General features: G+C 45.5%; 1 protein-coding gene across 6 annotated transcripts in view; it reads left to right on the forward strand.

The window, feature by feature from the left end:
• The window catches only part of LRRC28 (leucine rich repeat containing 28), a 62,236-nt gene extending 58,277 nt beyond the window's left edge, over window positions 1-3,959 (forward strand). For all 6 annotated transcript variants that reach the window (XM_081888719.1, XM_081888717.1, XM_081888720.1 and 3 more), the window contains one exon: window positions 1,055-3,959. In XM_081888719.1, coding sequence (XP_081744845.1) covers window positions 1,055-1,127 — 73 coding nt within the window. In that variant the 3' untranslated portion in view covers window positions 1,128-3,959. The remainder of the gene's footprint in view (window positions 1-1,054) is intronic.
• The last annotated feature ends 20,117 nt before the right edge of the window (window positions 3,960-24,076 follow it).

Genomic DNA, 24,076 nt, shown 5'->3' on the forward strand with positions numbered 1-24,076 from the left:
TTCTGGGCTAGCAGAGTCTGTAACCTGAAGTGTCTGTAACCTGAAGTGTCTGTAACCCGAGGTACCACTGTATAGAGTTGCCATATTTCAAATATAGGGTTGCCATATTCCCTGCCCCCGGATGTCATTTCTGCTTTTGAAATCCTGGTAATGTCTGGGAAATCTCGGACGTGTGGCAGCCCTGGGTTTTGGGGCAGTGAAATGCCCACCATTGCTTCTGCTTTAAAAGAGCTTAGGATAAAGAATTACAAAAGTGACTTAGTACAAGAGTGTGCAGGCACACAGTGGTGCACTTGCTGATGCCTACTCATCATTCAGAAGAAGGGGGAAGTTGCCTGATACTAAAGGAGGCATAGGTGGCACCACAGCTGGGAAGAGCAACTGTTCTCACCAGTTGTGCAAAGATCTGCGCCTGTGTCTAAAGGGTGGCAAGCGTTACCTTCTTCAGGAGTTTTAGGACTGCATATTATACCCACAGGGCACAGGGGCATGAAGCATACTAGCTGCACCCCTTTGTTTTTGTTACCAGAATCAGAATTGTAGAGTTGGAAGGGACCCCAAGGGGCATCTGGTCCAACGCCCTGTAATGCAGGGAACTCAGCTAAAGCGTCCCATGACAAATGGCCAGCCAGACTCTGGGGAGTTTGGGGAGGGCTTTCTTTTAAAAAAAGCAACATGATGTTTTAAAGGGGGAGCGTGAGTTTAAAAGAGGGGGCATGAATTTAAAAAAAATACGTTGTCCCACCCTTTTAAGAAATCAAGGCATTCTCCATGTTCCCCCATGCCCTTCAGAGCTACAAAACCTGCAAAGGTTTTTAGCTGAATTTCTTTTTATGTTGACAGAGGAAAAACCTCTTGCTATTTTTACAAACTCAAATATTTTGTGTACTTAGTTTACCACGGCTTAATCCTCCCTCCTGGTTTGTTTGTTTTTTTAAACTATCCAGAAAAGTTGTGTGTTGTGGACAAGGGCCAATGTTTTAATCTTGAGCTGACAACTGCTCTCTCTCTCTCTCTCTCCCTCTCTCTTTTTTTTTCCATTTTTCTATTCCAGGAGGACAACTGTTAGTTTTGTGGCATACTGCTGCTCCACCCAGTGTCTGCAGACTTTTGACCTATTGAGTTGATAAATACTTAAAGCTGTTCAGGAGCAGCGCCAGTTTAAAGCTGCATTAGGCTGTCTCCTGACGGTGCTGGGATACAGCTTATGTATGTGTGTGTGTGTCTCTGTTTGCACGCGTCTGCGTGCGTGTGTGCCAAAGCAGCCGGAGGAGTGCCCAGCAGGGAACACGGAGAGCCACTTCAATCCTGCACCCCTATCAAATTTGGATGAAAGGCAGAACTCTCTTGGAAGCCCTTTGATGCTCTAACTTCCATAAAGGTTAACACCTTCCTGTTCCTCCCCAGGCAGAATGTAAAACGCAACAAACATCAAGCAGGCCAACGACCTCCAGGACACACTCGTGTTTTTGCACGTATGATTCTAGTTGCATTCAAAGCGGCTTTCAGCCACTCAGATGATATAAACTGTTTTTTTAACCAACCATTTGCAATCCTTTTAAACTTTTCTTTAACTTCCTCCTTACTTGGCTGTGTGCTACTGCCCTCTTAAGAGTAGCCATTTAAGGTAGCAGTTTATTTGTTCTGGCCATGTTGTTTCTCTCCACCACCACCCCTCTCTCTTTTTCCATTCAGGATCAAATGTGTTCTCCTTTTCTCTTAACTGCCTATTTGACAATAAATGAGAATTACAAATCTGTTCATGGAAAATAACTCTTGTCTGCATACCAGTTGCTGGAGTCTGCTTGCAAGTGGGTAAGGAGAATTTGGAACTGACACTTGCATGTGAGATTGGAAGCCTTCAAGGGACCACCACTGGAAGCCGCAAGAAATCAAATATCGGACTTGTCAACTTGTAATCCTGAGTTGTTGCAGAGCCAACAAGGGTTAAAGGCAGCAGTGGGTTTGGATGAGTCAAGGGGTTGCATACTTAACCCTACTTACTGTGCACTTGAGGGGGGAAAACTTCAAAAGTAACATGAATGGTGCTTGTTTTAAGGTGTAAAATGGTGTGGTCTTCATAACTGTAGTTTCAATACCCTGGTTGATTTTTCCAGAGTAGCTTCAGTCAAACATTCTGACATCTGGGGAGGCCACAGCAGGGAGAGTGAAGCAAACTCACTTTTTCCTAACATAACTTTTAAAGGGCTATGATAGCATTTTAACTTGCTTGTGCTCAAGAAGTGCCTGACAAATAGCATTACTGCTCTGAGGATTGTTTCTTGGAACCTTTGATTGCTCTTACCAGCACAAGCCAGCAGGAAGCCCAGCATGTGGGTGTAACTTACTTATTCTTCTTTTTTAACAAACAAAAAAGATGCATCAGCAAAACACAGTCCTGGGTCAGTGGTTTACAAATATTTATTTTCATTAACACATTGGTATTGGTATTCTTTTCCAGACAGAAATCGGCTACAGGCATTGACCCAAGGAGACTTTGTTTTGTTTTGTTTGTTTCAAAGTACCTAACTTTCTGAAATACCAAAGCAATCTTTAAAGCAGCATAAGAAAGGAGGTGGCAAACTATTTCACGTGCATTTGGGTGGCAAATGCAATATTGGTCAGAGCAAGAGCAGATACCTTGGTGTAGTCTGGAAATCAGAGGGTGTTTTGTACTGCAGGTGCAAAAAGAGAGCACCTTTTCCCTCTTGCTGGCTCTTCATGGGTGCTTTCCTTAAACAGAGCAACCCCCAGGAAGTTGAACCAAGAGAAGTTCTTTGCAGTTGACAAGTTAGCACATCAGATAAGGACTTGGATCTTTCCCCCACCCGATGCACACGTGAGAGTTTCTTTTACTGGGGAGCCTTCGAAAACGCTAAGTTTCAAACTGCAGTCTGAAGTGACCACCATCTAGATTACTTTTGCCTCGTTCACTTCCTCAGGAATCTGTCCGCTGAGAATTCTGAAGAGCCCATAAGTAAGTATCCCAATAGGCAGTGAATGCTATAGTGGTATGAATCCCTAACTCTCCCTGATCTCCCACATTGAGGGGAGGGCTCTGGTCAAATCAAAGGCCAGGCCCTGGGCAAAGTGCCCTCCAGTGGGACCCAGGCTTTCCCTGGTCAGCCTCCCCAGGTGTGAGCAGAAGGAATAGGTTAGGATGCTGAAAGCAGCAAAGCTCTAGCCACCCAGTACTCCTTCAGCCCAGGACTGGACAAGGCAGCTACAGCCTTTGTCACCACTTCTATCAAATGCCTCTGGGCCCCAACCCTCACTCGTAGGGGTTGGGCTACAGAGGTGTTGGGGATGTGGAAAATGATGGAAGTCTGCTGCAGCTGCCTCAATACTCAGCTGTTGTTTTTTATGAGTTAAAAATAAGAGATGGTGGTGCTGGCTATGGTGGGAGCTGTCGTTTGCCCATTGATGCCAGGTCTGGGCAGATAAAAGGAGTAATGAATCACTCCTTGTACAAAGGAAGGAGTTCCCTTCGTTGCTGCTTTTTTTAAAAAAAAAACAACAACCAACATTTGGAACTCTACCAATCTGCAGCCTCCAGATGTTTGGGTGGGAGCTGTAGTCCAAAACATCTGGAGGGCATCAGGTTGGGAAAGGCTGGTTTAATGGGAGGAGAACAACAGTTAATTCTCAAATTGCAAGCCTCCCCCCAAACCCAAAGCTGCTACTTGCTCCTTGGGCTTTGCCCAGGGCTTACTTTCCTTGGGTAGGTGGGTTCTAAGGCAGGACTTCAGCCATTCCTGCCTGTTGGGATATGTAATGGGACGGAGGTCCTCTCCTTTCTAAATGCACAGCTGTAACTTGTAGCCTGTCTCTGACTACATGGGCAGAAATCTGCCTGCTTTGCTGGTTTTAAAGATGAAGCAACCCTCAAATGTGAAGCTTGCCTTTAATTGCAATTATTTCTGTATGCATCCACCCCAAAATAAAACTGAGGCATCTTGTCTTTTGTTTTTCTCTGTTTGGTAGGCCAGTGTGTGTGTGTGTGTGTGTGTGTGTGTGTGTGTGTGTTCAAAGAAGCCAAATGGTGAGTAACAAAGCTAATAATGAGCCAGTCTTCCAGCAGCACTGAAAGCAATTCAACCCACTTGTATTGGTCAGATTCCAATTCAGCATAAAGCAAGGATGGGGAGCTTGTGGCCTGGCAACCTCCCCACCTGGCCCACTTGGCTCAAGCCGCACCCACCTGTTAGTCACCTGATGTATGGGTAGGTGTGGGGACAGGTAAAGCCTTGTCTTCAAACAGTGCCAAATTCCAGCTGCAGTGTTGGGATTTTGCACTATATGACATCAGGTGATTTGACAGGGGGATGGCCCCAGCCGCTGTCAAAAGTGGCCTGTGGAGGGTTGGCTGGATCTGCCCCCTTCCCACATCCAGTTTTCACCCCTGACCTAAAGAAAGTGAGGAAACTACCACACCTTTTCATCAAGAGACATACAAGCAAATCCCACTATGTGAACACTTGGCATACAGCTCTTCGGTTATCCTCACGTGAAAGATTTCTACCCCAATGTCACTACACAGACCTCCAATTCAGATATCCCAACAACATACAAATCAGTGAGCAGTTATTCAGCTCCTGGAAAGATTCTCCAACCAAACACAATACTGAAAGTCAGGGACAGGAACGCATTGGGATTTTCTCCATAGACAATCATGGAAACCGTTGTCTCACAATGTGAGCGGTTGCCTTACAGACCATTTCTCAGGAACCAATTATGTTCAAATGGTGGAACCTATGGGTATTGAGTGCAAGTAACATGCTGTTCTATTAGACAGTTCCATTAGAAACGCATTCCATGCTGGTTGGAGCTCATGGGAGTTGTACTTAAAAAATCTGTAGGGGCACAAAGTTGCAGGAAGGTTGTCTTCCCACACACCACTTGTAATACCCTTCTAGCCGCTTGTGGCCCTGTTCCAGGTAAGTGTATGGTCTCTTGCTTTAGCCTCAGTTCTCCCAGGTACGGTACTGGATTCTTCATTGCTCATCAAGTCCTAGGCACTGAGGTTTTACCCACAGCGCCACCCTTGCTGGCTCTCATTGCTCACAGCTGTGGCCTAATCAAGTGTGAGGCTTTGGATGCTGCTGCCATCAGCAATGATACTGTTTCCCATTGATAATAATCATGTATTCTATAGGGTGGAACAAGTTGCACAGTTAAGGCCCTTTGGGGAGTGAATCGCAAGAATGCGGCAAATGGTAAATAAATGCAAAAAGAAATGGCCATTTTGCTAGCTCCAGCCCACGTAAAGATCTTTCTATTAGGTTCCAGTAAACTAGAAATCTTGAATTTATCCTCTGGATCAACGCAGATCAAAATCCCAGACCTAAAAATGCAATAGATTAGTGCAGGGGTTTTTATCAGTCCCTGAGCAAAGACACTGATGTTTTATAAGAGGATGGAAAAGAAGCTCAGCAGGTATAATACTTCTAGCAGGCAAAAAAAATAAGGGCCCCCTGTTGGGCTTCTCCCTGTTTCATGGCTCTTAAAGGCATAGCAACCCCCCTTTGAACCTAGGTAATGACAACTTTTAAAGTCAGTTAAGCCCTTGGCCCTCCAGTTGTTGGGACTCCCGGCTCCCATCATCCCTGGCCACTGACTCTCTTGGTTGAGGCTGATCGAATCTGGAAGTCTTAACAGCATCTGGGAAGACCACAAATTCCCATCCATGCCTTAAATCTTGGTGGTGAAGGGGTGGACAGGGGTAAGGGTCTGCAGTCAGGGCTGCTCAGATGTTTAATTAAACATAGGTTAATATCTTCCTGGAAATTTGAATCTGTTAAAAGAAGATGTAAGCAGCTTATGGAAGGTAGAAATGTGCATAGCTGGCTTTCTCCTTTGGCAGGCTAAACCCGTAGGACATTTGGAATACCGCTCTTAGGTTATCTGACCTTTGGGTGGGGGGGGAGTGTTCCAAACTAATATTTTCACCTCTGGTCAAATGAAACAAATAGCACCAAAATAATCTTCCAAAGCTTAAAAAAATACAAGGGGAGGGGGGGGATTGCAACTATGTCTGTTGCTTGGTGGTAATAACATACCCCCTACCTTTTTTCAGAAATTGCATGATCCTGCAATATATCCCTACATCTTATATAAATGTTTCTGCTGTTACTTCTCTTGACCTCTCTACAGTGAAGACAGTGTGTGCTTAGGTATGGCACAAGAACCTGCTTACTTGCTGCCCAGAAAGCTCTGCAGCTTATATTGGAGAAAACAAGGAAGGGGAGGTAGGCTAGGAATTTTGCCATGCATAAGAAGCTGGTGACAGGTGAAGTTAAAATGGTTCAAGGCTGGCCAGCAAACACCCTTGGCCTGGTTCACACTCTGCAACACTGGATAGCTCAACTCTTCAGGAGCTGTACTGTATTTGATAGGACATCATATATTGAGAGTTCCGTCTGGTGTTAATGATCAGGGTGTGAATCCACCTTTCCTTTGGTCTGAAAGGGCAAGGCAATGACCTGTAGAATAGGAACTTCTGGGCTTGTCTACTAAGGCAAGAGTTGCCCATTTGGGGGTGGGGTGGATACACAGGATTTTTGTGTGAGTGCCATGGGTGCAACCCCCTCTACTCACTTCTCTCCCCTTGATCATGCCCCCCTGCAAAAAAAAGAGATAGAAAGCATGCATTCATACTTCCCTTTTCCAATGGATCTGGGTAAAAGTTCCAGCAGAGTTAATCTCAGCTCTGAAAAATATAGAGAGCAGAAAGAAGAAGTAGGTCATGCAAACTTTTTTTCAGACCTAGGACCCACACTTAATCCCAACATGCATTTGGGGACCCATTTCTTAATCTATTTTCATGGTGATAGTAATCCTGTTGTGACCCACTTTAGATCAGGCCATGGTCACTAGTGGGTCCCAACCAGTGAGTTACATGCCCTCGCCATCATTCATATGGAGTGATAAGCAGAGAGAAATTTAAGGTGCTGAACTGCTGTTTTCCAACTTGCTTGTTTCCTTCAGTTGCTGATGGGACTGTTTTGGCTCCCTTGCATGTTTGTTTTTAGTTTGCTGCAGCATTTATCAGGCCTGTGCTATGGGCTTCTCTCACACACCCACTGCAACAACAGCAGTTGGTGATGCCAGCCAGGACAGCTATTCTCGGAATAGCTTCCTGGCTCCAGTCGGCAATTGAAGCCACAGAAGTGTGGCCCTGCCCAACCTCAAGAGGCAGGTTGCAAGACAAGCCATCTCACTGAAATGATGATGCCTTTTACTTTTCAGAGCAAAGAGAAGCAGACTTTACTATGAAGTGACACGGTGCCATTTTGTTCTGCAAGTTCCAGTAAAGATATCACTCTACGTGTCATTCAGAAATGAGCACAAAAGGAATACAGTGGTACCTCGGGTTACATACGCTTCAGGTTACAGATGCTTCAAGTTACAGACTCCACTAACCCAGAAATATTGCCTCGGGCTAAGAACTTGCTTCAGGATGTGAACAGAAATCATGCAGCGGCAGCGCAGCGGTAGCGGGAGGCCCCATTAGCTAAAGTGGTGCTTCAGGTTAAGAACAGTTTCAGGTTAAGAACAGACCTCCGGAATGAATTAAGTACTTAACCCGAGGTACCACTGTATATGATTGTGACTTTTCACTTTCAGATTCCACATTATGATCCCAAAGTATTTTGACCTTAAGCTCAAGAGCCAGAGGAGGAGCCAGTCAACTCCGTAGCTGCTGTACTGCTAACTGCTACCAAGGTCCTGGTGCTGGTGTTTCAGAACAGACAAAGCCAAAACTGGTGGTTCTGAGCCCACTGAACATCAGGCTTGGTAGTCTGAAGTCTGCAGAAGCTGAGGCAGAAATCCCATGACTGCAATCCCCTGGGTCTGACTCATAAGAGGAATTGTACTTTATTTACTACCATGCCTGCAGTACAAGAGACTGCAGGGGAAGAGCGTGCTTGTCTGCAAGTCACAGATTCCACCTTATAAGAGTCCCAGTCTCTAGGCCAAGGAGCTGTAGCCTGGAAAGGCCTACTGGAGGAACAGATTTGTATGGCCTCTATCTCCTTTTTTTTTCAAAGCACGTTTCTCACATGGAGCTATCTGTGGTGCTGCAACTACTGGCCTGCCTTGCCGCCTTGGGTATCTGGTAAAACACAGGTTGTGGTCTAAGGCAGGGGTAGGCAACCTAAGGCCCGTGGGCCAGATGCAGCCCAATCGCCTTCTCAATCCAGTCCGTGGATGGTCAGGGAATCAGCGTGTTTTTTCATGAGTAGAATGTGTCCTTTTATTTAAAATGCATCTCTGGGTTATTTGTGGAGCCTGCCTGGTGTTTTTACATGAGTAGAATGTGTGCTTTTATTTAAAATGCATCTCTGGGTTATTTGTGGGGCATAGGAATTCGTTCTTTCCCCCCCCAAAAAATATAGTCTGGCCCACCACATGGTCTGAGGGACGGTGGACCGGCCCACGGCTGAAAAAGGTTGCTGACCCCTGGTCTAAGGCATATGAGACTTCCAGCCTTTGGAAACTTGGCAAGGTGTTGCTGCAGGAGAGGAACTGTGAGCTACATCATTGGTGGGTGTTTTTAGAACCGGGGTAAATCTCTCAGACGCCCGTGTTTTTGCTATTTCTACAAGGTATAATCTTGCAACTGTACTGACTGTTGTTACACTTACAGGATTAAATTTTTTTGTATATTCCTACATCAGCTCTTGCGCTGCTATTTTATTATTCCTGTTATGAAATTGGTTTTGCGGTCCTTGATTTTGAGATATATCGCTGTTCTCTTTGTTGTAAGTTGTGTTGAGCACAATTCTTTTGTGGAAAGGTGGTATATAAATAAGATGATGATGGTAAACCCAATGGGTCTTTGGCCGGATCCAGCAGGACTCACTCTTCTTATGTTCAAAATAAGTGAATTAAATTCTTGGTAGCCGCAAAATCTGTTTTCATAACTTGCTGGTTCCTAGCTTCTATAAAGAGGAGAGGAGAGAGAAATGGACATTTCCAGTCATTTTTGATCTAGCATGATCTGTCAGTGTGAGCATGGACTGTGCTGGTTTCCACCAGCTCTTTTCTGAGTTGTGTAAGCGACTGAGCTAAGAGCTTGCTGAACCTGGAGCCGGGTGTTTGCACCTTGGCACTCAGCACAGGAGGACAGACTCCAAAAGGCGAGGCAGCAACAAGCCGAGTCTGTTTCTTCCCGTAGATGGGTGGATGGAAAACTTAATGAGAATCGCAGAGACGGTGAGATACCACATGACATGGTCCTCCTTGCCAGCTTTCCAGTTGGAGAGCTTGGTGCAGTGGAGAAGGCAGTTGTCCAGAAGAGGTGAAAGTGGATTCACACCCAGAAAAATGGCTTTGGGTGGATAGATGCCATGCCAAAACAAGGGAATGATACTGTTGGGTTGGGTTGGGTTCCTCGTTAACCATTCTGCTGCTTACAGCTTTTCAAAGTTATCCTTATATGCAAAGAACTCATTCTCAGTAACCAGAAGTTAGATGAAAGGATTTAAAAAGAAGTTCGCTCACTCTTTTTAAAGAGCTAAGCTTCTGGTTTTTTCCTCTCCCTTGAGCCTGTGTGAAGACCAGACAGGGAACTATTTTCAGAGGAAACAGCATCAGAGTTGGAATATGCGAGAGGTAGGCTTGCCAGCTACCCTGATTTTGCAGACTGGATTTAAAGAAGAAACTTACTGTCATGCTTTGGATAAACCTTCTCCTTAAACATTCTGACACATCTCTGTTAAAAGATTTCAACTGGAAGAGAGGGTAGGGCCCTTTAGAAAGGAGCCAAGGAAACAATAATTGCCTTGTTTTCCTCCTCCGTGTCTTTATTTATTTATACGGAGATTTATATCCTGCCTTTCCACTACATAACGGGACTCAGGGAAGCTCACAGAAAAGATAAAGACAGATTAAAACCATGCATCAAATAAAGCAATATTGCACCATAAAAATAATCAGTGAAATTTAATAGGTGATACAGGAAGCAGAGGAAACAAGCCAGCAGTAATAAAAAGAATTTTGAAAAAAATAAAATAAAAATCCATCAGAAGGTACTGGAAATGTAATACGGGGGGTGGGGTGGGGGGAGATGAATTTCATGGGGCATGGAGTTCCACACCTTGAGTATTGTCACAAATATTCCCTCTATGAGAACTCTCGCTTTTGTCTTTTCCATTCCGCCACCGCACCTGTCAGCAGGTGGGTTGGCCCTTGCACACTTGTTTTTTGTTTCCAGTCTGTTTTAAAAATAAATAAATTGTGATCTCCTGCCTACTTCTCTGCAGTGTTGTTGGCTCATTTTCAAAAATTGTCCTTTTCAGAATTGCACAGAATGTAGAAGTGGGCCAAGTACAGCTTTTCCCCATTTCAGTGCTGGAAGGCCGCAAGTATTTCCCCTTGTGCACAGCTCCTAAAGCTGGGGTGTGGGGAACATCAGGCCCAGGGGCCAAATGTGGCCCTCCAAGCAACTCTGTCTGGACCTTGAAACTCTCCCTGGCCCCTCCTCAGGTCACCCCCTTCACAAGTCCTGCTCCATGCTCTTGAGTGCATTCACCTGGTCGGAATGTTCTTTTGAACTGCGTATCTGTGTATCTGAAGAAGTGTGCATGCACACGAAAGCTCATACCAAGAACTAACTTAGTTGGTCTTTAAGGTGCTACTGGAAGGAATTTTTTTTCTTTTGAACTGCGATAATGCTTCTTGCTAACAAAGAAGGTGGAGAGTTGTGGGTGGCTGTATGGAAACATCTGACTCTTGCATGGCTGCAGTGTAGCCTGCTGTCCAGAGACAGGAGTCAGATCCATGACTCCGTCCACCACTTGCATGTGGCCCCTGAAAGGTTGTCCCAGAGGGAATGTGGCCCTTGAGCTGAGAAAGGTTGAGGAGCTAGCTGCTAAGATCCTTTACCCTCTGTTTTATCTTGAAAACCTTACTAGTATTTCTAGGGTGGCTGCACCCACACTTTGGAACTCCCTGACTCATGACATTTTTGTTTAGGCAAGGCTATCCAGACGTGCAGAATGTTGACAGTTTTAATCTGGTTGTTAGCTTCTTGATTTTAATTATTCTTGGGATGTTTGTAACTGTTGTTTTGTTTTTTTAAAACACACACACACACACACACACACACACACAAACCTTATAATTTTATTATTTTATTCTTTCTGTAAACCAGCTTGAGGTTTTATTATAATAAAGCAGTATATAAATTTTGTGAAATTGGGTAAATTGTATCCCGTTCATGAACCAACCTTTTACAAAAACCCTCCTCCTACTGCCACCTATATTAAGAATGACAATGTGGATTCCCAGTGCAGTTCAGTACCTGCCTACTTGGAAGCAACCCCTACTGAGTTCAAGGGGATAAAACTCCCAATTAAGTGTGCTTAGGATTGCATCCTTAATGCCTCTTATTTGTGTGTGCTAATCTTCAAAATGTGTCTCTTACACTGCGATCCTAAGTACCTGTTGTCAGAAGAAAGTCCCAATGTGTTCAGTGGGACTCATTCACCGTGTTTGGGATTGCAGTCTTAATTTCCCTGCAAAAGGAGTAAGACTCATGCAAAATATTCTTTGCAGCTGAAATCTTGCAAAGTTCACTTTGCTTCTGCTAGCAAATTAATGCAATTTAGGAAACCTCAGTACAGTGGTACCTCTGGTTAAAAACTTAATTCATTCCAGAGGTCTTTTCTTAACCTGAAACCGTTCTTAACCTGAGGTACCACTTTAGCTAATGGGGCCTCCCGCTGCTGCCATGCACAATTTCTGTTCTCATCCTGAGGTAAAGTTCTTAACCCAAGGTACTACTTCCAGGTTAGTGGAATCTGTAACCCGAAGTGTTTGTAACCCGAGGTGTTTGTAACCCGAGGTACCACTGTAATGAAAAAAAACATGGATATAAGCAGCTACAGAGACTTATTGAGTGTTGCTCTAGACAGCAACGGAGCAACCTGATTGGGTGCCTGGGGTGGCGCCCAGGGGCGGGGCCAGTCAGGGCAGGACGCTCTGTGGGGCCTCTGAGGAGTCTGCCTGCCTCTTCCCACCCAGCCGCCCTATAGCTGAGGGGGAGGCGACGGGCGGACTATTTGGGCAGCGCGGAGCCTGTGCTCACCAAAGCCACCGTGTTTCTCCCAGGAGAGACATGTGGCTCGGGCGCACTGCAGGCCCTGCTGTGAGTACTGCCTGGCATTTTGTCACCTCCCTCAGTGGTGACACCCAGGGTGGCCCACACACCCCTTGCTTCCCTGCTGCCTCTAGAAACACTCTCAATTCATGCAGAGCAGAGGGGAGACTCAATAGGCTTGGCCAATGTCCTCCCTTATCAGAGGACCCTTGCACCCTTGGACAGGCCCCAGAATCCTTGGCAATACACAAGGGTTCCACCTCAGAACTGCACAGAGCTTTTTCTGCGAATGCAGAAAGTTTGAGTGGGGAGGAAACATTGGTATGGAACATTATTATAAAGTTTTCCCCAAATCGTGGTGGACAAAGGAAGCATTTCATAGTTGCACAGCTGACACTGAAAAATTCTGAAAGTACTTAGCTGAGCTCAAACCTGAAGCTGTCAGAAGGGTTAGAAAGGAAAGAACAAAAAGGTCTGGCAGCAATCCCATTATATGAATTCTACATGGCCATCATCGTGCACAAAACCTACCCTTTTACAGGCCCTCACCTCTCCTCACCTCACCTGTCTTCGCCTCCTGCTCCATATATTCTTGTGCCCAGACCCACATTTTACGGTGTTGGCATAAGCTGGCTTGTGGCCCTGTGTCAGATTTACAGCCTCTCAGAGAGACTTCAGCAAAGCTTTTTACAGGAAACTCAACTCATCCTGCCAATGATGACCGCAGAAGGACACCCTGCGAGTTGGAGGTGCTTCTGTTTGATTTAAGCTCTGTTAACACTGGAGAACAGCAAACCTAAAATATCTTTTTCAGTCAGGAACAGTCAAGGGGTCTGGAACAGCCAATTCTCCCTCATTTCTCTCTCACTCCTCACTGTTTCCTGGACTAGAAAGGTTGTTTACATTGATCAAGAGGCCTTTGTTGTATCCGCCATGTAGCTGAAGCTTTCTGAGTCTGCTTCAGTCTACGGCTCCTGCCTGCTCTCCTTTTACCAGAGTTCCAAGATGGCCAACCCTTCTTCAATCCGTTCTGTGGTTCAAGTAACTTCTCCTGAGGTGGCAAGTTCAGGAGGTAAGATGAAGAGATAGGAAGCTGCCTTACACCAAGTCAAACAATCAGTCCTGCTAGCTCAAGGGTGCAGAGCCTTCTTCAGCCCAATGGCCATATTCCCAGACCCTCACTATTTTCCAGGGACATCCCTGATTTAGAGAAGCTGTCCAGGTTTCTGATTTGATCCTAGAATGTCCCATTTTTCCTTAGGATGTCCCTATTTTCATTGGAGGGTATGGAGTTATCCGATCCCCAACCCATCCAACCCCTGATCTGAAGGGAATCTGTATAGGGAAGATTTTCTTAATGTTTAATGTTTTAGTGTGTGTGTGTGTGTGTGTGTGTGTGATGGGGGTGGCGCTGTGGTCTAAACCACACAGCCTAGGGCTTGCCAGTCTGAAAGTCAGCGGTTCGAATCCCCATGACGGGGTGAGCTCCTGTTGCTCGGTCCCTGCTCCTGCCCACCCAGCAGTTCAAAAGCACATCAAAGTGCAAGTAGATAAATAGGTACTGCTCTGGCGGGAAGGTAAATGGCGTTTCCGTGCGCTGCTCTGGTTCGCCAGAAGCGGCTTAATCATGCTGGCCATGACCTGGAAGCTGTACGCCAGCTTCCTCGGCCTGTAGAGCGAGATGAGCACGCAACTCCAGAGTTGTCCGTGACTGGACCTAATGGTCAGAGGTACCTTTACATATATATATGTGTGTGTGTGTGTGTGTGTGTGTGTGTGTGTGTGTGTGTGTTGGAAGCTGCCTAGAGTGGCTGGGGCCACCCAGTAAGATGTGTGAGGTATAAATAGTAAAATCATCATTATGGAATGGGACATCCCTCTTTTCATTGGAGAAATGTTGGGGGGTGAGTATTCCCTCATGGGGAGCCTTCTGGTGGTGTGGCCAGGTACAAAAAGTGGATGGAGCCACAGATGAGGCCTTTCTTTGTACAGTAGGCTGTATTCAAGCCACACAAAATTCAGGGTTTTCTACAGACACCTCCATCCAGACAAACAAAAGGCATTGTCACAGTTCAAGGATCCAATCCGTCTGGGCAAAAGCACTCAGGGTGGGTGTGGAGTAGAGTCAATGAGGGACATGACCTGAGAAGAGGTGTGGGCATATGAAGAAGAGTGGAGAGGCCTACATTTGGGCCCAAGCCTTAGGTTCCCTACTTATGGTTCAATAGTAGCACTTTGTATATCAGAGGTTCTCAAATTCTGCTCTAATCCAGTAAGGGGGCAGAACAGTCTGCATTTGATCCTGCACTTGATCTATTCCCGCCCCCCCGATGATGGAAATCAAGGCTGTTCTTGACCAAGACCAAATTATCAAACAAGCTAACAAGGCCCTAGTTTAGGGTTCCTGGTTTTCATTATACGACACTGGTGTAGTTGTCTCATTCCCCCTGAAAAATTCACTAGCCTTTCCTGTTTGATTGCCATGGACATAGCGGGGGGCGGGGGCAGCTGCCCCCCCAAATCAAGAAAATAACTGAAAATACTTAACTAACTGACCAGTTGCATTGCAGATAACTCAGTTCTGCCCACCAGCATTAAGCCTGCCCCCCAAAAAAAACAAATCCTGGCTACACCCACGTGGACTGCCCCAGGTCCTGTGCTTTTAATCCTACTGTGCTAGTCTTGATGGTAGCACTTGCTGTGAAAAAAATTTGCCAAAATATGAGTTAAGTATGTGCTTTGATTTTCAGATTTTTTAAGAAAAGAAGTGTATTTAATTGTTCCACCGAGAATGACCTCCCCCCCAGCTAAGTGGTGGCCAAAGTTTGAGAACCACCTTCTTCCCACACAGACTGGCAGCTGCAGCTCTCCATGTGTTCTACCACTGATCAGTGGTAGTCAATGCGTGATACTTTTCTGGTATTCTTCTCCTCGGCATCTGTGCTCCTTTGTGACTCAATAAGCAAAGCATGTGTGTCTCCTGTCCCTCCCAATGCTCTCTCCCCTCCGCCATGCACCATCCCGTGTCCCGAGGCTCCTTTGGCAGCGTTATGTAGAAAGCAGCCACCCACGCACTGAACCAATGGCCTCCAGCAAAGAACGTGTTCTGCCGCTCTTTGCGATCTTGCCCTCGCCAAGGACGATATGCCAGGTGGATTCGAACCGAAACCTACCTAGGCTGGAAACTGGCTGGATGGCTCACTGTTACCCTGCTACGCCAGCCCACCTGCCTGCCCAAACTCGACTTGGCTAATTAGCAAATAGATGGTCTCCTGTGCAGAGGGGCTATTTTCTTCCGTTCCTTGTTCCGTGTGACAAGGAAGTCCTCCTTGGCAGGGAAAAGAAAACTCAGTCTACATCAAGACCGGCTTTGAAGTGGTCTGCAGTGCAGTAGCCTTAATTGTTAACCATTACAGGCTGCACCTATTTTTGAAGAGGCTCCTCCAAATTAGGCTGTGTGACTCACGGAAGCTGGTAGCTTCTGTATAGACTCACACGCATAGGGGTGGGGAGCGTTGCTAGAGGGCTGCATTCCCTCATAGGCAAAGGTCTGAGGGCCATTTGCCAGTGATGGACAGGGCCAGAGTCGAAAGTGCCACCCAGTGTGGCTGGAGCAATCCAGCCAGATGGACAGGGTATAAATAATAAAAGTATTATTATTCAGTGGGTGTGGGCAGAGCAGCAGATGTGACTCTCTTATAGACCACTTTCCAGCAGTGCCAGAATCAGAGGTTTCTAAAATCTCTGTCCAGGCCTGAGGTCATCAACAGGTATCATCACATTTCAAGGTCATTCTACGGCCACATTCGCACCATGCATTTAAGGTACTATGGTGCCATTTAAACAGGCATAGCTTCCCCCAAAGAATTCTGGGAGCTGTAGTTATGGGTGCTGGGAATTGTTAGGAGGACTCTATCCCTTCAATGAAGTACCATTCCCAGACTTCCCTCAGATCCTCCAAATGTCCTTATTTCCAGGGACAGTCCTGGATTTACAGAAGCCATCCTAATTTCTGATTTGATCCCAGAATGTCCTCCTTTTCCTTAGGGCTATTTTCATCAGAGAAATGTTGGAGGGTATGGTAGGATGTCCCTATTTTCATTGGAGAAATGTTGGGGGGTATGGAATTATGCGACACCTCACCCTCCCGAGCCAAGGAGATAAGTAACTATACAATTTTTAGAAGACATCTGAAGGCAGCCCTGTGTAGGGAAGTTTTTTTAATGTTTAATGTATTTGTAATGGTTATATGGGGTTGCTCGTGTGTAAGTTGCCGCCACTCCTGGCTAGGTAGGCTGGTTAAACCTTTCCTGGCTGGACAGCCCTTCACTTTGTGGCTGTTCAGTCGCTAGCAGAATCCGTCAGTGGGCGTTTCTTAAACTTCTTCCAGCAAAGAAGCTCTTTGATGCCAAGTCTACGCCTACTTTCCCTGCGCGGAAGTCTTCTGCGCAGGGTGGGTGTGGGTAGCGGAGGACCTGTGCTCTCCCCGCTGGTCTCCAGCAAAGAGTCCTGGAGCCCCCTCTCCGATTCCCCCATCCGCCCCCCTTTATCCCTGGTGTTACGCTGATTTCCTTCCTCAGCAGATGAGTTCCCTCTCTCCCTGCTTGGCCCTTCTCCGGCATCGCTTGGGAGCCCTGCCTCCACTTCTGGCTCCGATGTCAGTTCCCTGACAGTATTGTTTTGTTTTTATATACGTTGGAAACTGCCCAGAGTGGCTGGGCAACCCAGTCAGATGGGTGGGATATAAATAATAAAATCATTATTATTGTGGAATATGATGTCCCTATTTTCACTGGCGGGTATGTTCCCTGTGAAGGAGGGCTGGAGCCCCGCAGTTAGTTAAGAGCTGCTGGGAATTGTAACTCCATGAGGGGTAAACTACAATGCCCATAATTCTTTGAGGGAATGAACGTGCTTCAAATGTGTTTTAAAAATGCATCGTGTTTTCACAACCTAACTCTACTGTTGTGTAAATTCTACAATGAGAAGTGCACCCAGATTAGATCTTACCCTAGTTAAATGGAAAGTGATTATAGTAGTGTTGGGAACTTTCTATCTTTACTCAGTGAAATATAAAAAGATTTCTGCGTGAGTGTTAGTGCTAAAGATAAACAGCGAGTTATTCCCTGTAAAGATTCAACCCTGGGAAAAGGCCCAGACATGTAAAAGGGGGTGGGGAGAAAATGTTCCACTCTCCCAAAAGCCAGTCTAAAATCATGAAAAGCTGCAAATGGCTATTAAGATATCTTTGAGGATCAAAGTTTCGACTGAGTTTGGCCAAGAGAGGGAGGAAACTTTTCATCTAATCTTCAGAGCTTAAAGTAGGGCAGAATACGGGTGCTCCATCAATGATTGTTCATGTTTTAAAAATAATTACTTAAGGGAGGTGGTTCCTTCTGTTTGTTCTTTTCCAGGCCCTCATCCTGTGTCCTTCATGCAAAGGATCAGATTTTGAAATGAAAAGAGAGGTCAGCGTGTGAGCCCCTTGCCTATTAGTACCCCTTTGATATACCAGAACAATAGACCCAGGGCGTTTACGGTACTTCTCCAACACACTCTCTGTTCTTAAATCAAAACTTTCTTCCTATTTCCTTCTTATTAGATGCACTTTTTTTTTTAAAGCACACAGGAACTCAGGATTAATTCTGGATAGCAGGGATCCATCCAGAAAAACAATCTTGAGTCTTATTTCGAAGTGAAGCAGAAGTAAACACCGGGTTTTTTTTAAAGGGCAAAAATAATTTAAATTATTTTTTATATGTCAAGTCATAGAATACAGGCAATAGAAAAAGGCCACTGTGGCATGGCCTAATGGGTCAGAGAATTATTTGTTGAGCAGATAAGGTGCTGGTTCAAGTCCCTAAAGTGGGAAGAACACACATTTCTCAACCAATTGGCTTTTTAAAAATAGCCACCATGCAATAAAAAATTGGGGGCTGAGCTTTATGCATCCAATCGGAAGCCACGTCAGATGTTTGGCTTCCAAAGAACGTTCACAAACACTCACTCCCGGGTTTGCGGCATTTGGGAGCCAAAACGTTCAAGCCGTAAGGCGTTTGGGATCCAAGGTACGACTGTACAGTAAGATAAAAAGTACTGACTCAGTTAAAAAATGATGCAACTATTTCTACAATTGTACTATTAATATAGTATGAAAATGACAGGCGTGCTCATTTCTTCCATTCTTAATGTGTTTTTCAAACAAAGGTGCAACCTTGCTTCATAACCGACCCCTGAAAATTACTAGTATTGGCATCTGACAAAGCCATGGAGCACATTCCAGTATATATATATATATATGACAAAAGATGTGGGATGTGGGTGGCGCTGTGGTCTCTTGGGCTTGCCAATCAGAAGGTTGGCGGTTCGAATCCCCACTACAGGGTGAGCTCCTGTTGCTCAGTCCCAGCTCCTGCCAACCTAGCAGTTCAAAAGCACGCCAAAAGTGCAAGTAGATAAATAGGTACCGTTCCGGTGGGAAGGTAAACGGCGTTTCCATGCACTGCTCTGGTTTCGGTGTTCCGTTGCACCAGAAGTGGCTTAGTCATGCTGGCCACATGACCTGGAAAACTGTCTGCGGACAAACGCTGGCTCCCTTGGCCTGTAAAGCAAGATGAGCGCTGCAACCCCAAAGTCGTCTGTGACTGGACTTAACGGTCAGGGGTCCTTTACCTTTTTTATGACGAGATAACAGTGGCCCTTATCCTAAGCTGTGCAAAAGCACAACGTGCTCCAAAACGCACACGCACACTCACAAATATGTTCGGACTTTGTCATTTGTAATGGAAAAATATTTGCCAGATGTTGTCTCTTCTCGTCTCCCACGCTGCTCAGAACCTGTATTAAATGTCACTTTTTGGCAAAGAGCTCAAGTGTGTTATTTGAGAAGAGCCAAGAACATAAACTATACCAGGGGAAAATAGCTGACTTGGAGTTAAAATTCTCTAGCTCAACAAAGGATGGCAGAGAAGAAATTCGATTCGGTTTTTGTTTAAAGGTGAATGTACCTACCTTGCATTTCCTGAAACAATATTTGCATTTCCTGAACCTGGGCCATCCTTCTAAATTCTTACTTCTTTGAAAATGGAGTGGCTCTGCTGCTGTGTCTGCACCACACCACCTTCCCTGCCCGCTTTATCTTTCCCTCCTACTAAACAGCAGTGACTCACTAGCAAGGGAAGGCCACTGCTCTGCTTCTCTATCCACTCCTGCTATTCACCATCACTGTTGCCTCTTCCTTTGGAAGGGGCTCACTGCTAAGGAACTCTGTCAAGGCCTCTTTGGTCAAAGGCAGCAATGTTTCCAAATACCTGTTGCTGAAACTGGTAGGGGAGACAGCTCTTGTGTTTGGGTCCTGCTTGCAGGCTTCCCAAAGGCTGGTTACTGTGACAATAGGATGCTGGGTTAGATGGGCCATTTGTCTAATCTAGCAGGCTCACCTTGCCAACAAAGGTCCGTATAGGTAAAGCTATGGTTTTCCCAGTAGTGATGTATGGAAGTGAGAGCTGGACCATAAAGAAGGCTGATCGCCGAAGAATTGATGCTTTTGAATTATGGTGCTGGAGGAGACTCTTGAGAGTCCCATGGACTGCAAGAAGATCAAACCTATCCATTCTTAAGGAAATCAGCCCTGAATGCTCACTTGAAGGACAGATCCTGAAGCTGACACTCCAATACTTTGGCCACCTCATGAGAAGAGAAGACTCCCTGGAAAAGACCCTCATGTTGGGAAAGACTGAGGGCACAAGGAGAAGGAAATGACAGAGGATGAGATGGTTGGATAGTGTTCTCGAAGCTACCAGCATGAGTTTGACCAAACTGCGGGAGACAGTGGAAGACAGGAGTGCCTGGCATGCTCTGGTCCATGGGGTCATGAAGAGTCAGACATGACTAAACAACAACAACAACAAACAACAGCAGGCACTTCTTATATTCTTTGGAGACTCCCTCCAACCTAGATGTCAGGAACTGGCTGGACACCGAGGAGTGGTGGCTGGATCCTGATTAGTGGGCACTGGGAGAAAATGGTTTGGAGACTGACTTGGAAGAAGGTATCTGTGAACTGGGGGAACCGTAGTAGCCAAGGTGATGAGAGTCAGAGGCAGGAGAAGCTGCAGGTAGGGATGGATCTAAGCTTCAGTGTACCTAATTCTAGAGGGGCCCCAGAAGCAACTTTAGTCCACGTTGCTTAAAAAATTGGGGTCTAGTAGACTCAATTTGAGTCGCACTGATTTGAGTCAAATTGATTAATTTTTTATTGTATATATTTCAACAGTCCCAAAGTTTGAGAGTCATTAGCACAGACGTTGTAAAGGTGCGATGATCTGTCATGAAATGACCCCACTGAAGAAGATAACAGTGGTTACCTAGACCTCGTTGCTGGTTGTGAAGGAGCCCCCATGACAGCTCAAGCTTCAGGTCCCAAAAAATGTAGATCCTCCACTGGCTGCAGGATTGAAGAGTGAAGAACAGGTGCAGAAAGAGGAAGAGATGGGTCAGGCAGGTGTAAAGTCAAGGGCTTCCACACCTCCTCCTCCTCCTCCTGTCCCCTCCTCTCCTGCTCTATTGTCTCCCAGGACCAGAAGAGGAATGAAGAGGGAGGAGCAGAAGCAGGTTACATACAGGCAGAGTCTCCGCCTGCTTATGTACAGCTTGGAGGGGAGGAGAGAGATACATAAACTGATGTCAGGAACAGGGCCTCTCTGTTGCGGCAACTGCCTCATTGGGTGCACACGTAGGAGTAGCCGAGAGATATAGGACTGATGGGCATGCCTTTTCCTAGCTTGTAAGTGTGCTTTTTGATAATAAAGAGTTAATTCCTCAGGCATTCTCTGCCCGTCAGCACAGTGACACTAGAGCTAGCCTGGAACCGCAGAATCTGCACAGTAAAGCCAAGAGGGTGAAAGGGGCCTGCATGTTGGTCCTCTGTAATATCACCGTGATCCTCAAAGTCAAACATTTCCTTCTATATTTATATATTCATAATAGCTCTGCTTGATTGATGAGGCAGAAGATTAAATGGGAGAGAGAAGCCTTAATTAGATGGAAAGCATTCTGCAACTCCAAATTTAAGGCCAATACCAAGGAATTGCAGTTTCTTGATTAAAAAGAAATGGCATTGCCAGATACAAAAAAAGGGCTTTTTAGGAACCAAGTTATACTCAGAGTAAGCCCATTTAAACTAATGGACCTAAGTCTTATCCATTAATTTCCATGATCATACTCTGAGCATGATAACATTGGAAGTAACTCAAAGGGTTGTATCCGATGCTAATCCTGCTGAGAACAGACCCACTGGACTTAACGAACCTAAGATAGTAATGAACTTCAATGGGTCTACTCTGACCAGGACTAGCAATGAATACGACCTAAAGTTTTGTTCTTCATTCCCTCTGGACTGTCTAATCCATGTCCAGTTTAAAGAAGAGGAACCATAAGAAAAGAGATGGTGGAGGTGTTGCAAATACAGCAGCAGGGATCATTCTACTAGTAACCTAAGGGTTAATTATGTTCTCAGTGCCAACTATCTGGGGGTGGGATAATGTTGCCTAGCAACCAGGCAGTGTGGCATGATCTTTGCTTAGCTAACATGAATTCTGTGTAGTTCTGAGGAAGTTATTAACCTGTATATTTTGTTGTTGAATGTCACCCTGCTACAAACAAGGCCTGACCTAAGAAAACTAACCCTCTCTGCTCCTTCCTCCTCAGATTATACACTGTTTTTGTTCTGTTTCCCCTCAATAATGTATTATCAATTTCTTTTCTCACTGGATTCCATATGTGTTATTCAAGTGATACTGCTAACAGTGGGAAAGTCTTAAAGTTGCCCATCAAAACGTTGGCACCTGGGCAGCAAACTAGGCAAGCCACTTGGGTCAGCCTTCCCCACTATGCATCCATATCTATTACGAAATATATGTTATACAAATCTATGTTCTCTTTCACCTACTCTTTGGCATGATGCATGTCCTTTTGGCTACGCATGCATGCTCAGTGCACAAACAAGTTTGCCTTCCTCCACGCACCCACTTTATGCACTTCCAGGCTGTGTGAAAAGGACTCACTTTTTGCGCCAGAATTAGTGAGAAGTCAATATTTACTTTCTCTGCCCCAGACTCTGGCCTGGAGTTGATTTTTTTAAAAAAACTGGATTGGAAGTGGGTTGGCAACTTAAATATATCTACATTGGCACCATGAGAGGAAGAAGGGAGCTTGCTGGGTTCAGTGCCAAGCTGGTACTTTGGTACTCTTGATTTTGCTGGGCAAGAGACAAAGAATGAGCAGAATCTGGTCACGGTTAGGGGGTAAAAATGGGGTTCAGTTCTCAAAACCTTCCAGGTTCACATTTCCAGAAGCAATACGTGAAATGAAACTCCAAGGTGGATGCCCCATGTGAAAAGGATCTAGGGGTCTTAGAAGGCAGTTAGGTCATGTACTCATAGCAGTGACCACAGGAAGAAAGGGAGGGGTGCAGAGAAAAGGAACACCATGGTGCATCTGCAGCAGCACAACCAGATGCCGTCATTTGACCCAGCTGCAACAAACCATCTCTCTCCTGCATTAGTCTCTACGGCCACAGCAGGCGCTGAAACCTTCCAACAGTTAAACTTCACCTCCAAAGGTGCACTCCTCCATTGTCTCCCAAGACAGATGGGTGCCAACAACAAGAGGAAGGCCACAATTTTAACATGGGTCAATAGTGTGATGCAGGAGCAAAAGGGAAAAAAAGCTAATGCTATTCTAGGCTGCACCAACAGAAGTATAGTGTCCAGATCAAGAGAAGTAAGAGTTCCACCCTATTCTGCCTTAGTCGGACTCCACCTTAAGTACTGTGTCTAGTTCCAACGAAACATCGGGAAGGACTTTATGAAGGTAGAAGCTATTTGACAGCGGAAGGGGCTACCTAAGAAGGTGATGGACTCTGCTTCATTGGGGACTTTTAAACAGAAATTTGGTTGGCCATGTGTCAGAGATTCGTTAACTGTGATTCCTACATTGCAAGGGGTTGGACTGGATGATCTTCGGGATTCCTTCCAACCCTACAATTCTATGGCACAGTCCAATCCATTAAGATATTTTTTTGAACCAATTCAGTGGACTTTGTGAAACTGAACTAGCTCGTTCCATGGTCTAAACCACCATTAGCCAAGGATTTGCTTGAGCCCAGCGAAGGAAAAAATATATATGCTGTGGCTGACTTAAGTGATTGACACCTTTTGATTTCACAAGCATCCGTCCTTTGTCATTGGCCTTGCCTTTTCCCTCTTCCTTTCCCCCACCCCTTATTTTTCAACTTTTTTTCATTCCAACGTGAGGGAAATGGCTTGCAGGATGTGACACAGAATCTGCTTAAACATGAGAGAAGGAATAGGCTCATGATACAATGCCCCATTTCCCCGGCCCGCTCCCTGCTCCCAGGGGTATTCTGCAACCATTTTAATGAAAAGAATGGTGGCTTAAAAGTGCTGTCAAGCTCAAGACATTTTCACTGAATAAAAACACATATGGTTGTTGGTGGGTGTGGGGGGGGGGGCTTCCTCTCTCTCTTTTTTGAGGAGGAGCAGCTTTAAATCTTTCAAGCTTCGTGAAATGAAATTTGCTTGGAAATATGTTAAAATATGCAAAGGGATGAAGCTGTGTGACAATGATGGGATGATTTTAAAACCCTGGTTCCAGGGCCTAGCAGCTCTTGAAAGGATCTCATAGATGTTGCAGCAACAGAATCCTTTCCCGGCATATATAAATGCATTTAAAAATGATAAAGGCAGGCCATTCCTCTCCCCTAGTTAGTGATGGTAAGGGGTTACTTTCATGCTCCGGAAAAAGAGGGTGAATATAAAAGTCCACTGAAAGACTGTACAGAAATCAGGAGCGCCTTCTCTTTCCTGTTCCCGAGAAGAACACACTGACTTTATTGCTGTGATCATCCATGACCTACATTTCGGTTTTCATAGCCTTGTGCGCTCTCTT

Source organism: Podarcis melisellensis (assembly GCF_964234715.1).
Source record: "Podarcis melisellensis genome assembly, chromosome: 14".
In the NCBI taxonomy this organism is placed as follows: Eukaryota; Metazoa; Chordata; class Lepidosauria; order Squamata; family Lacertidae; genus Podarcis; species Podarcis melisellensis.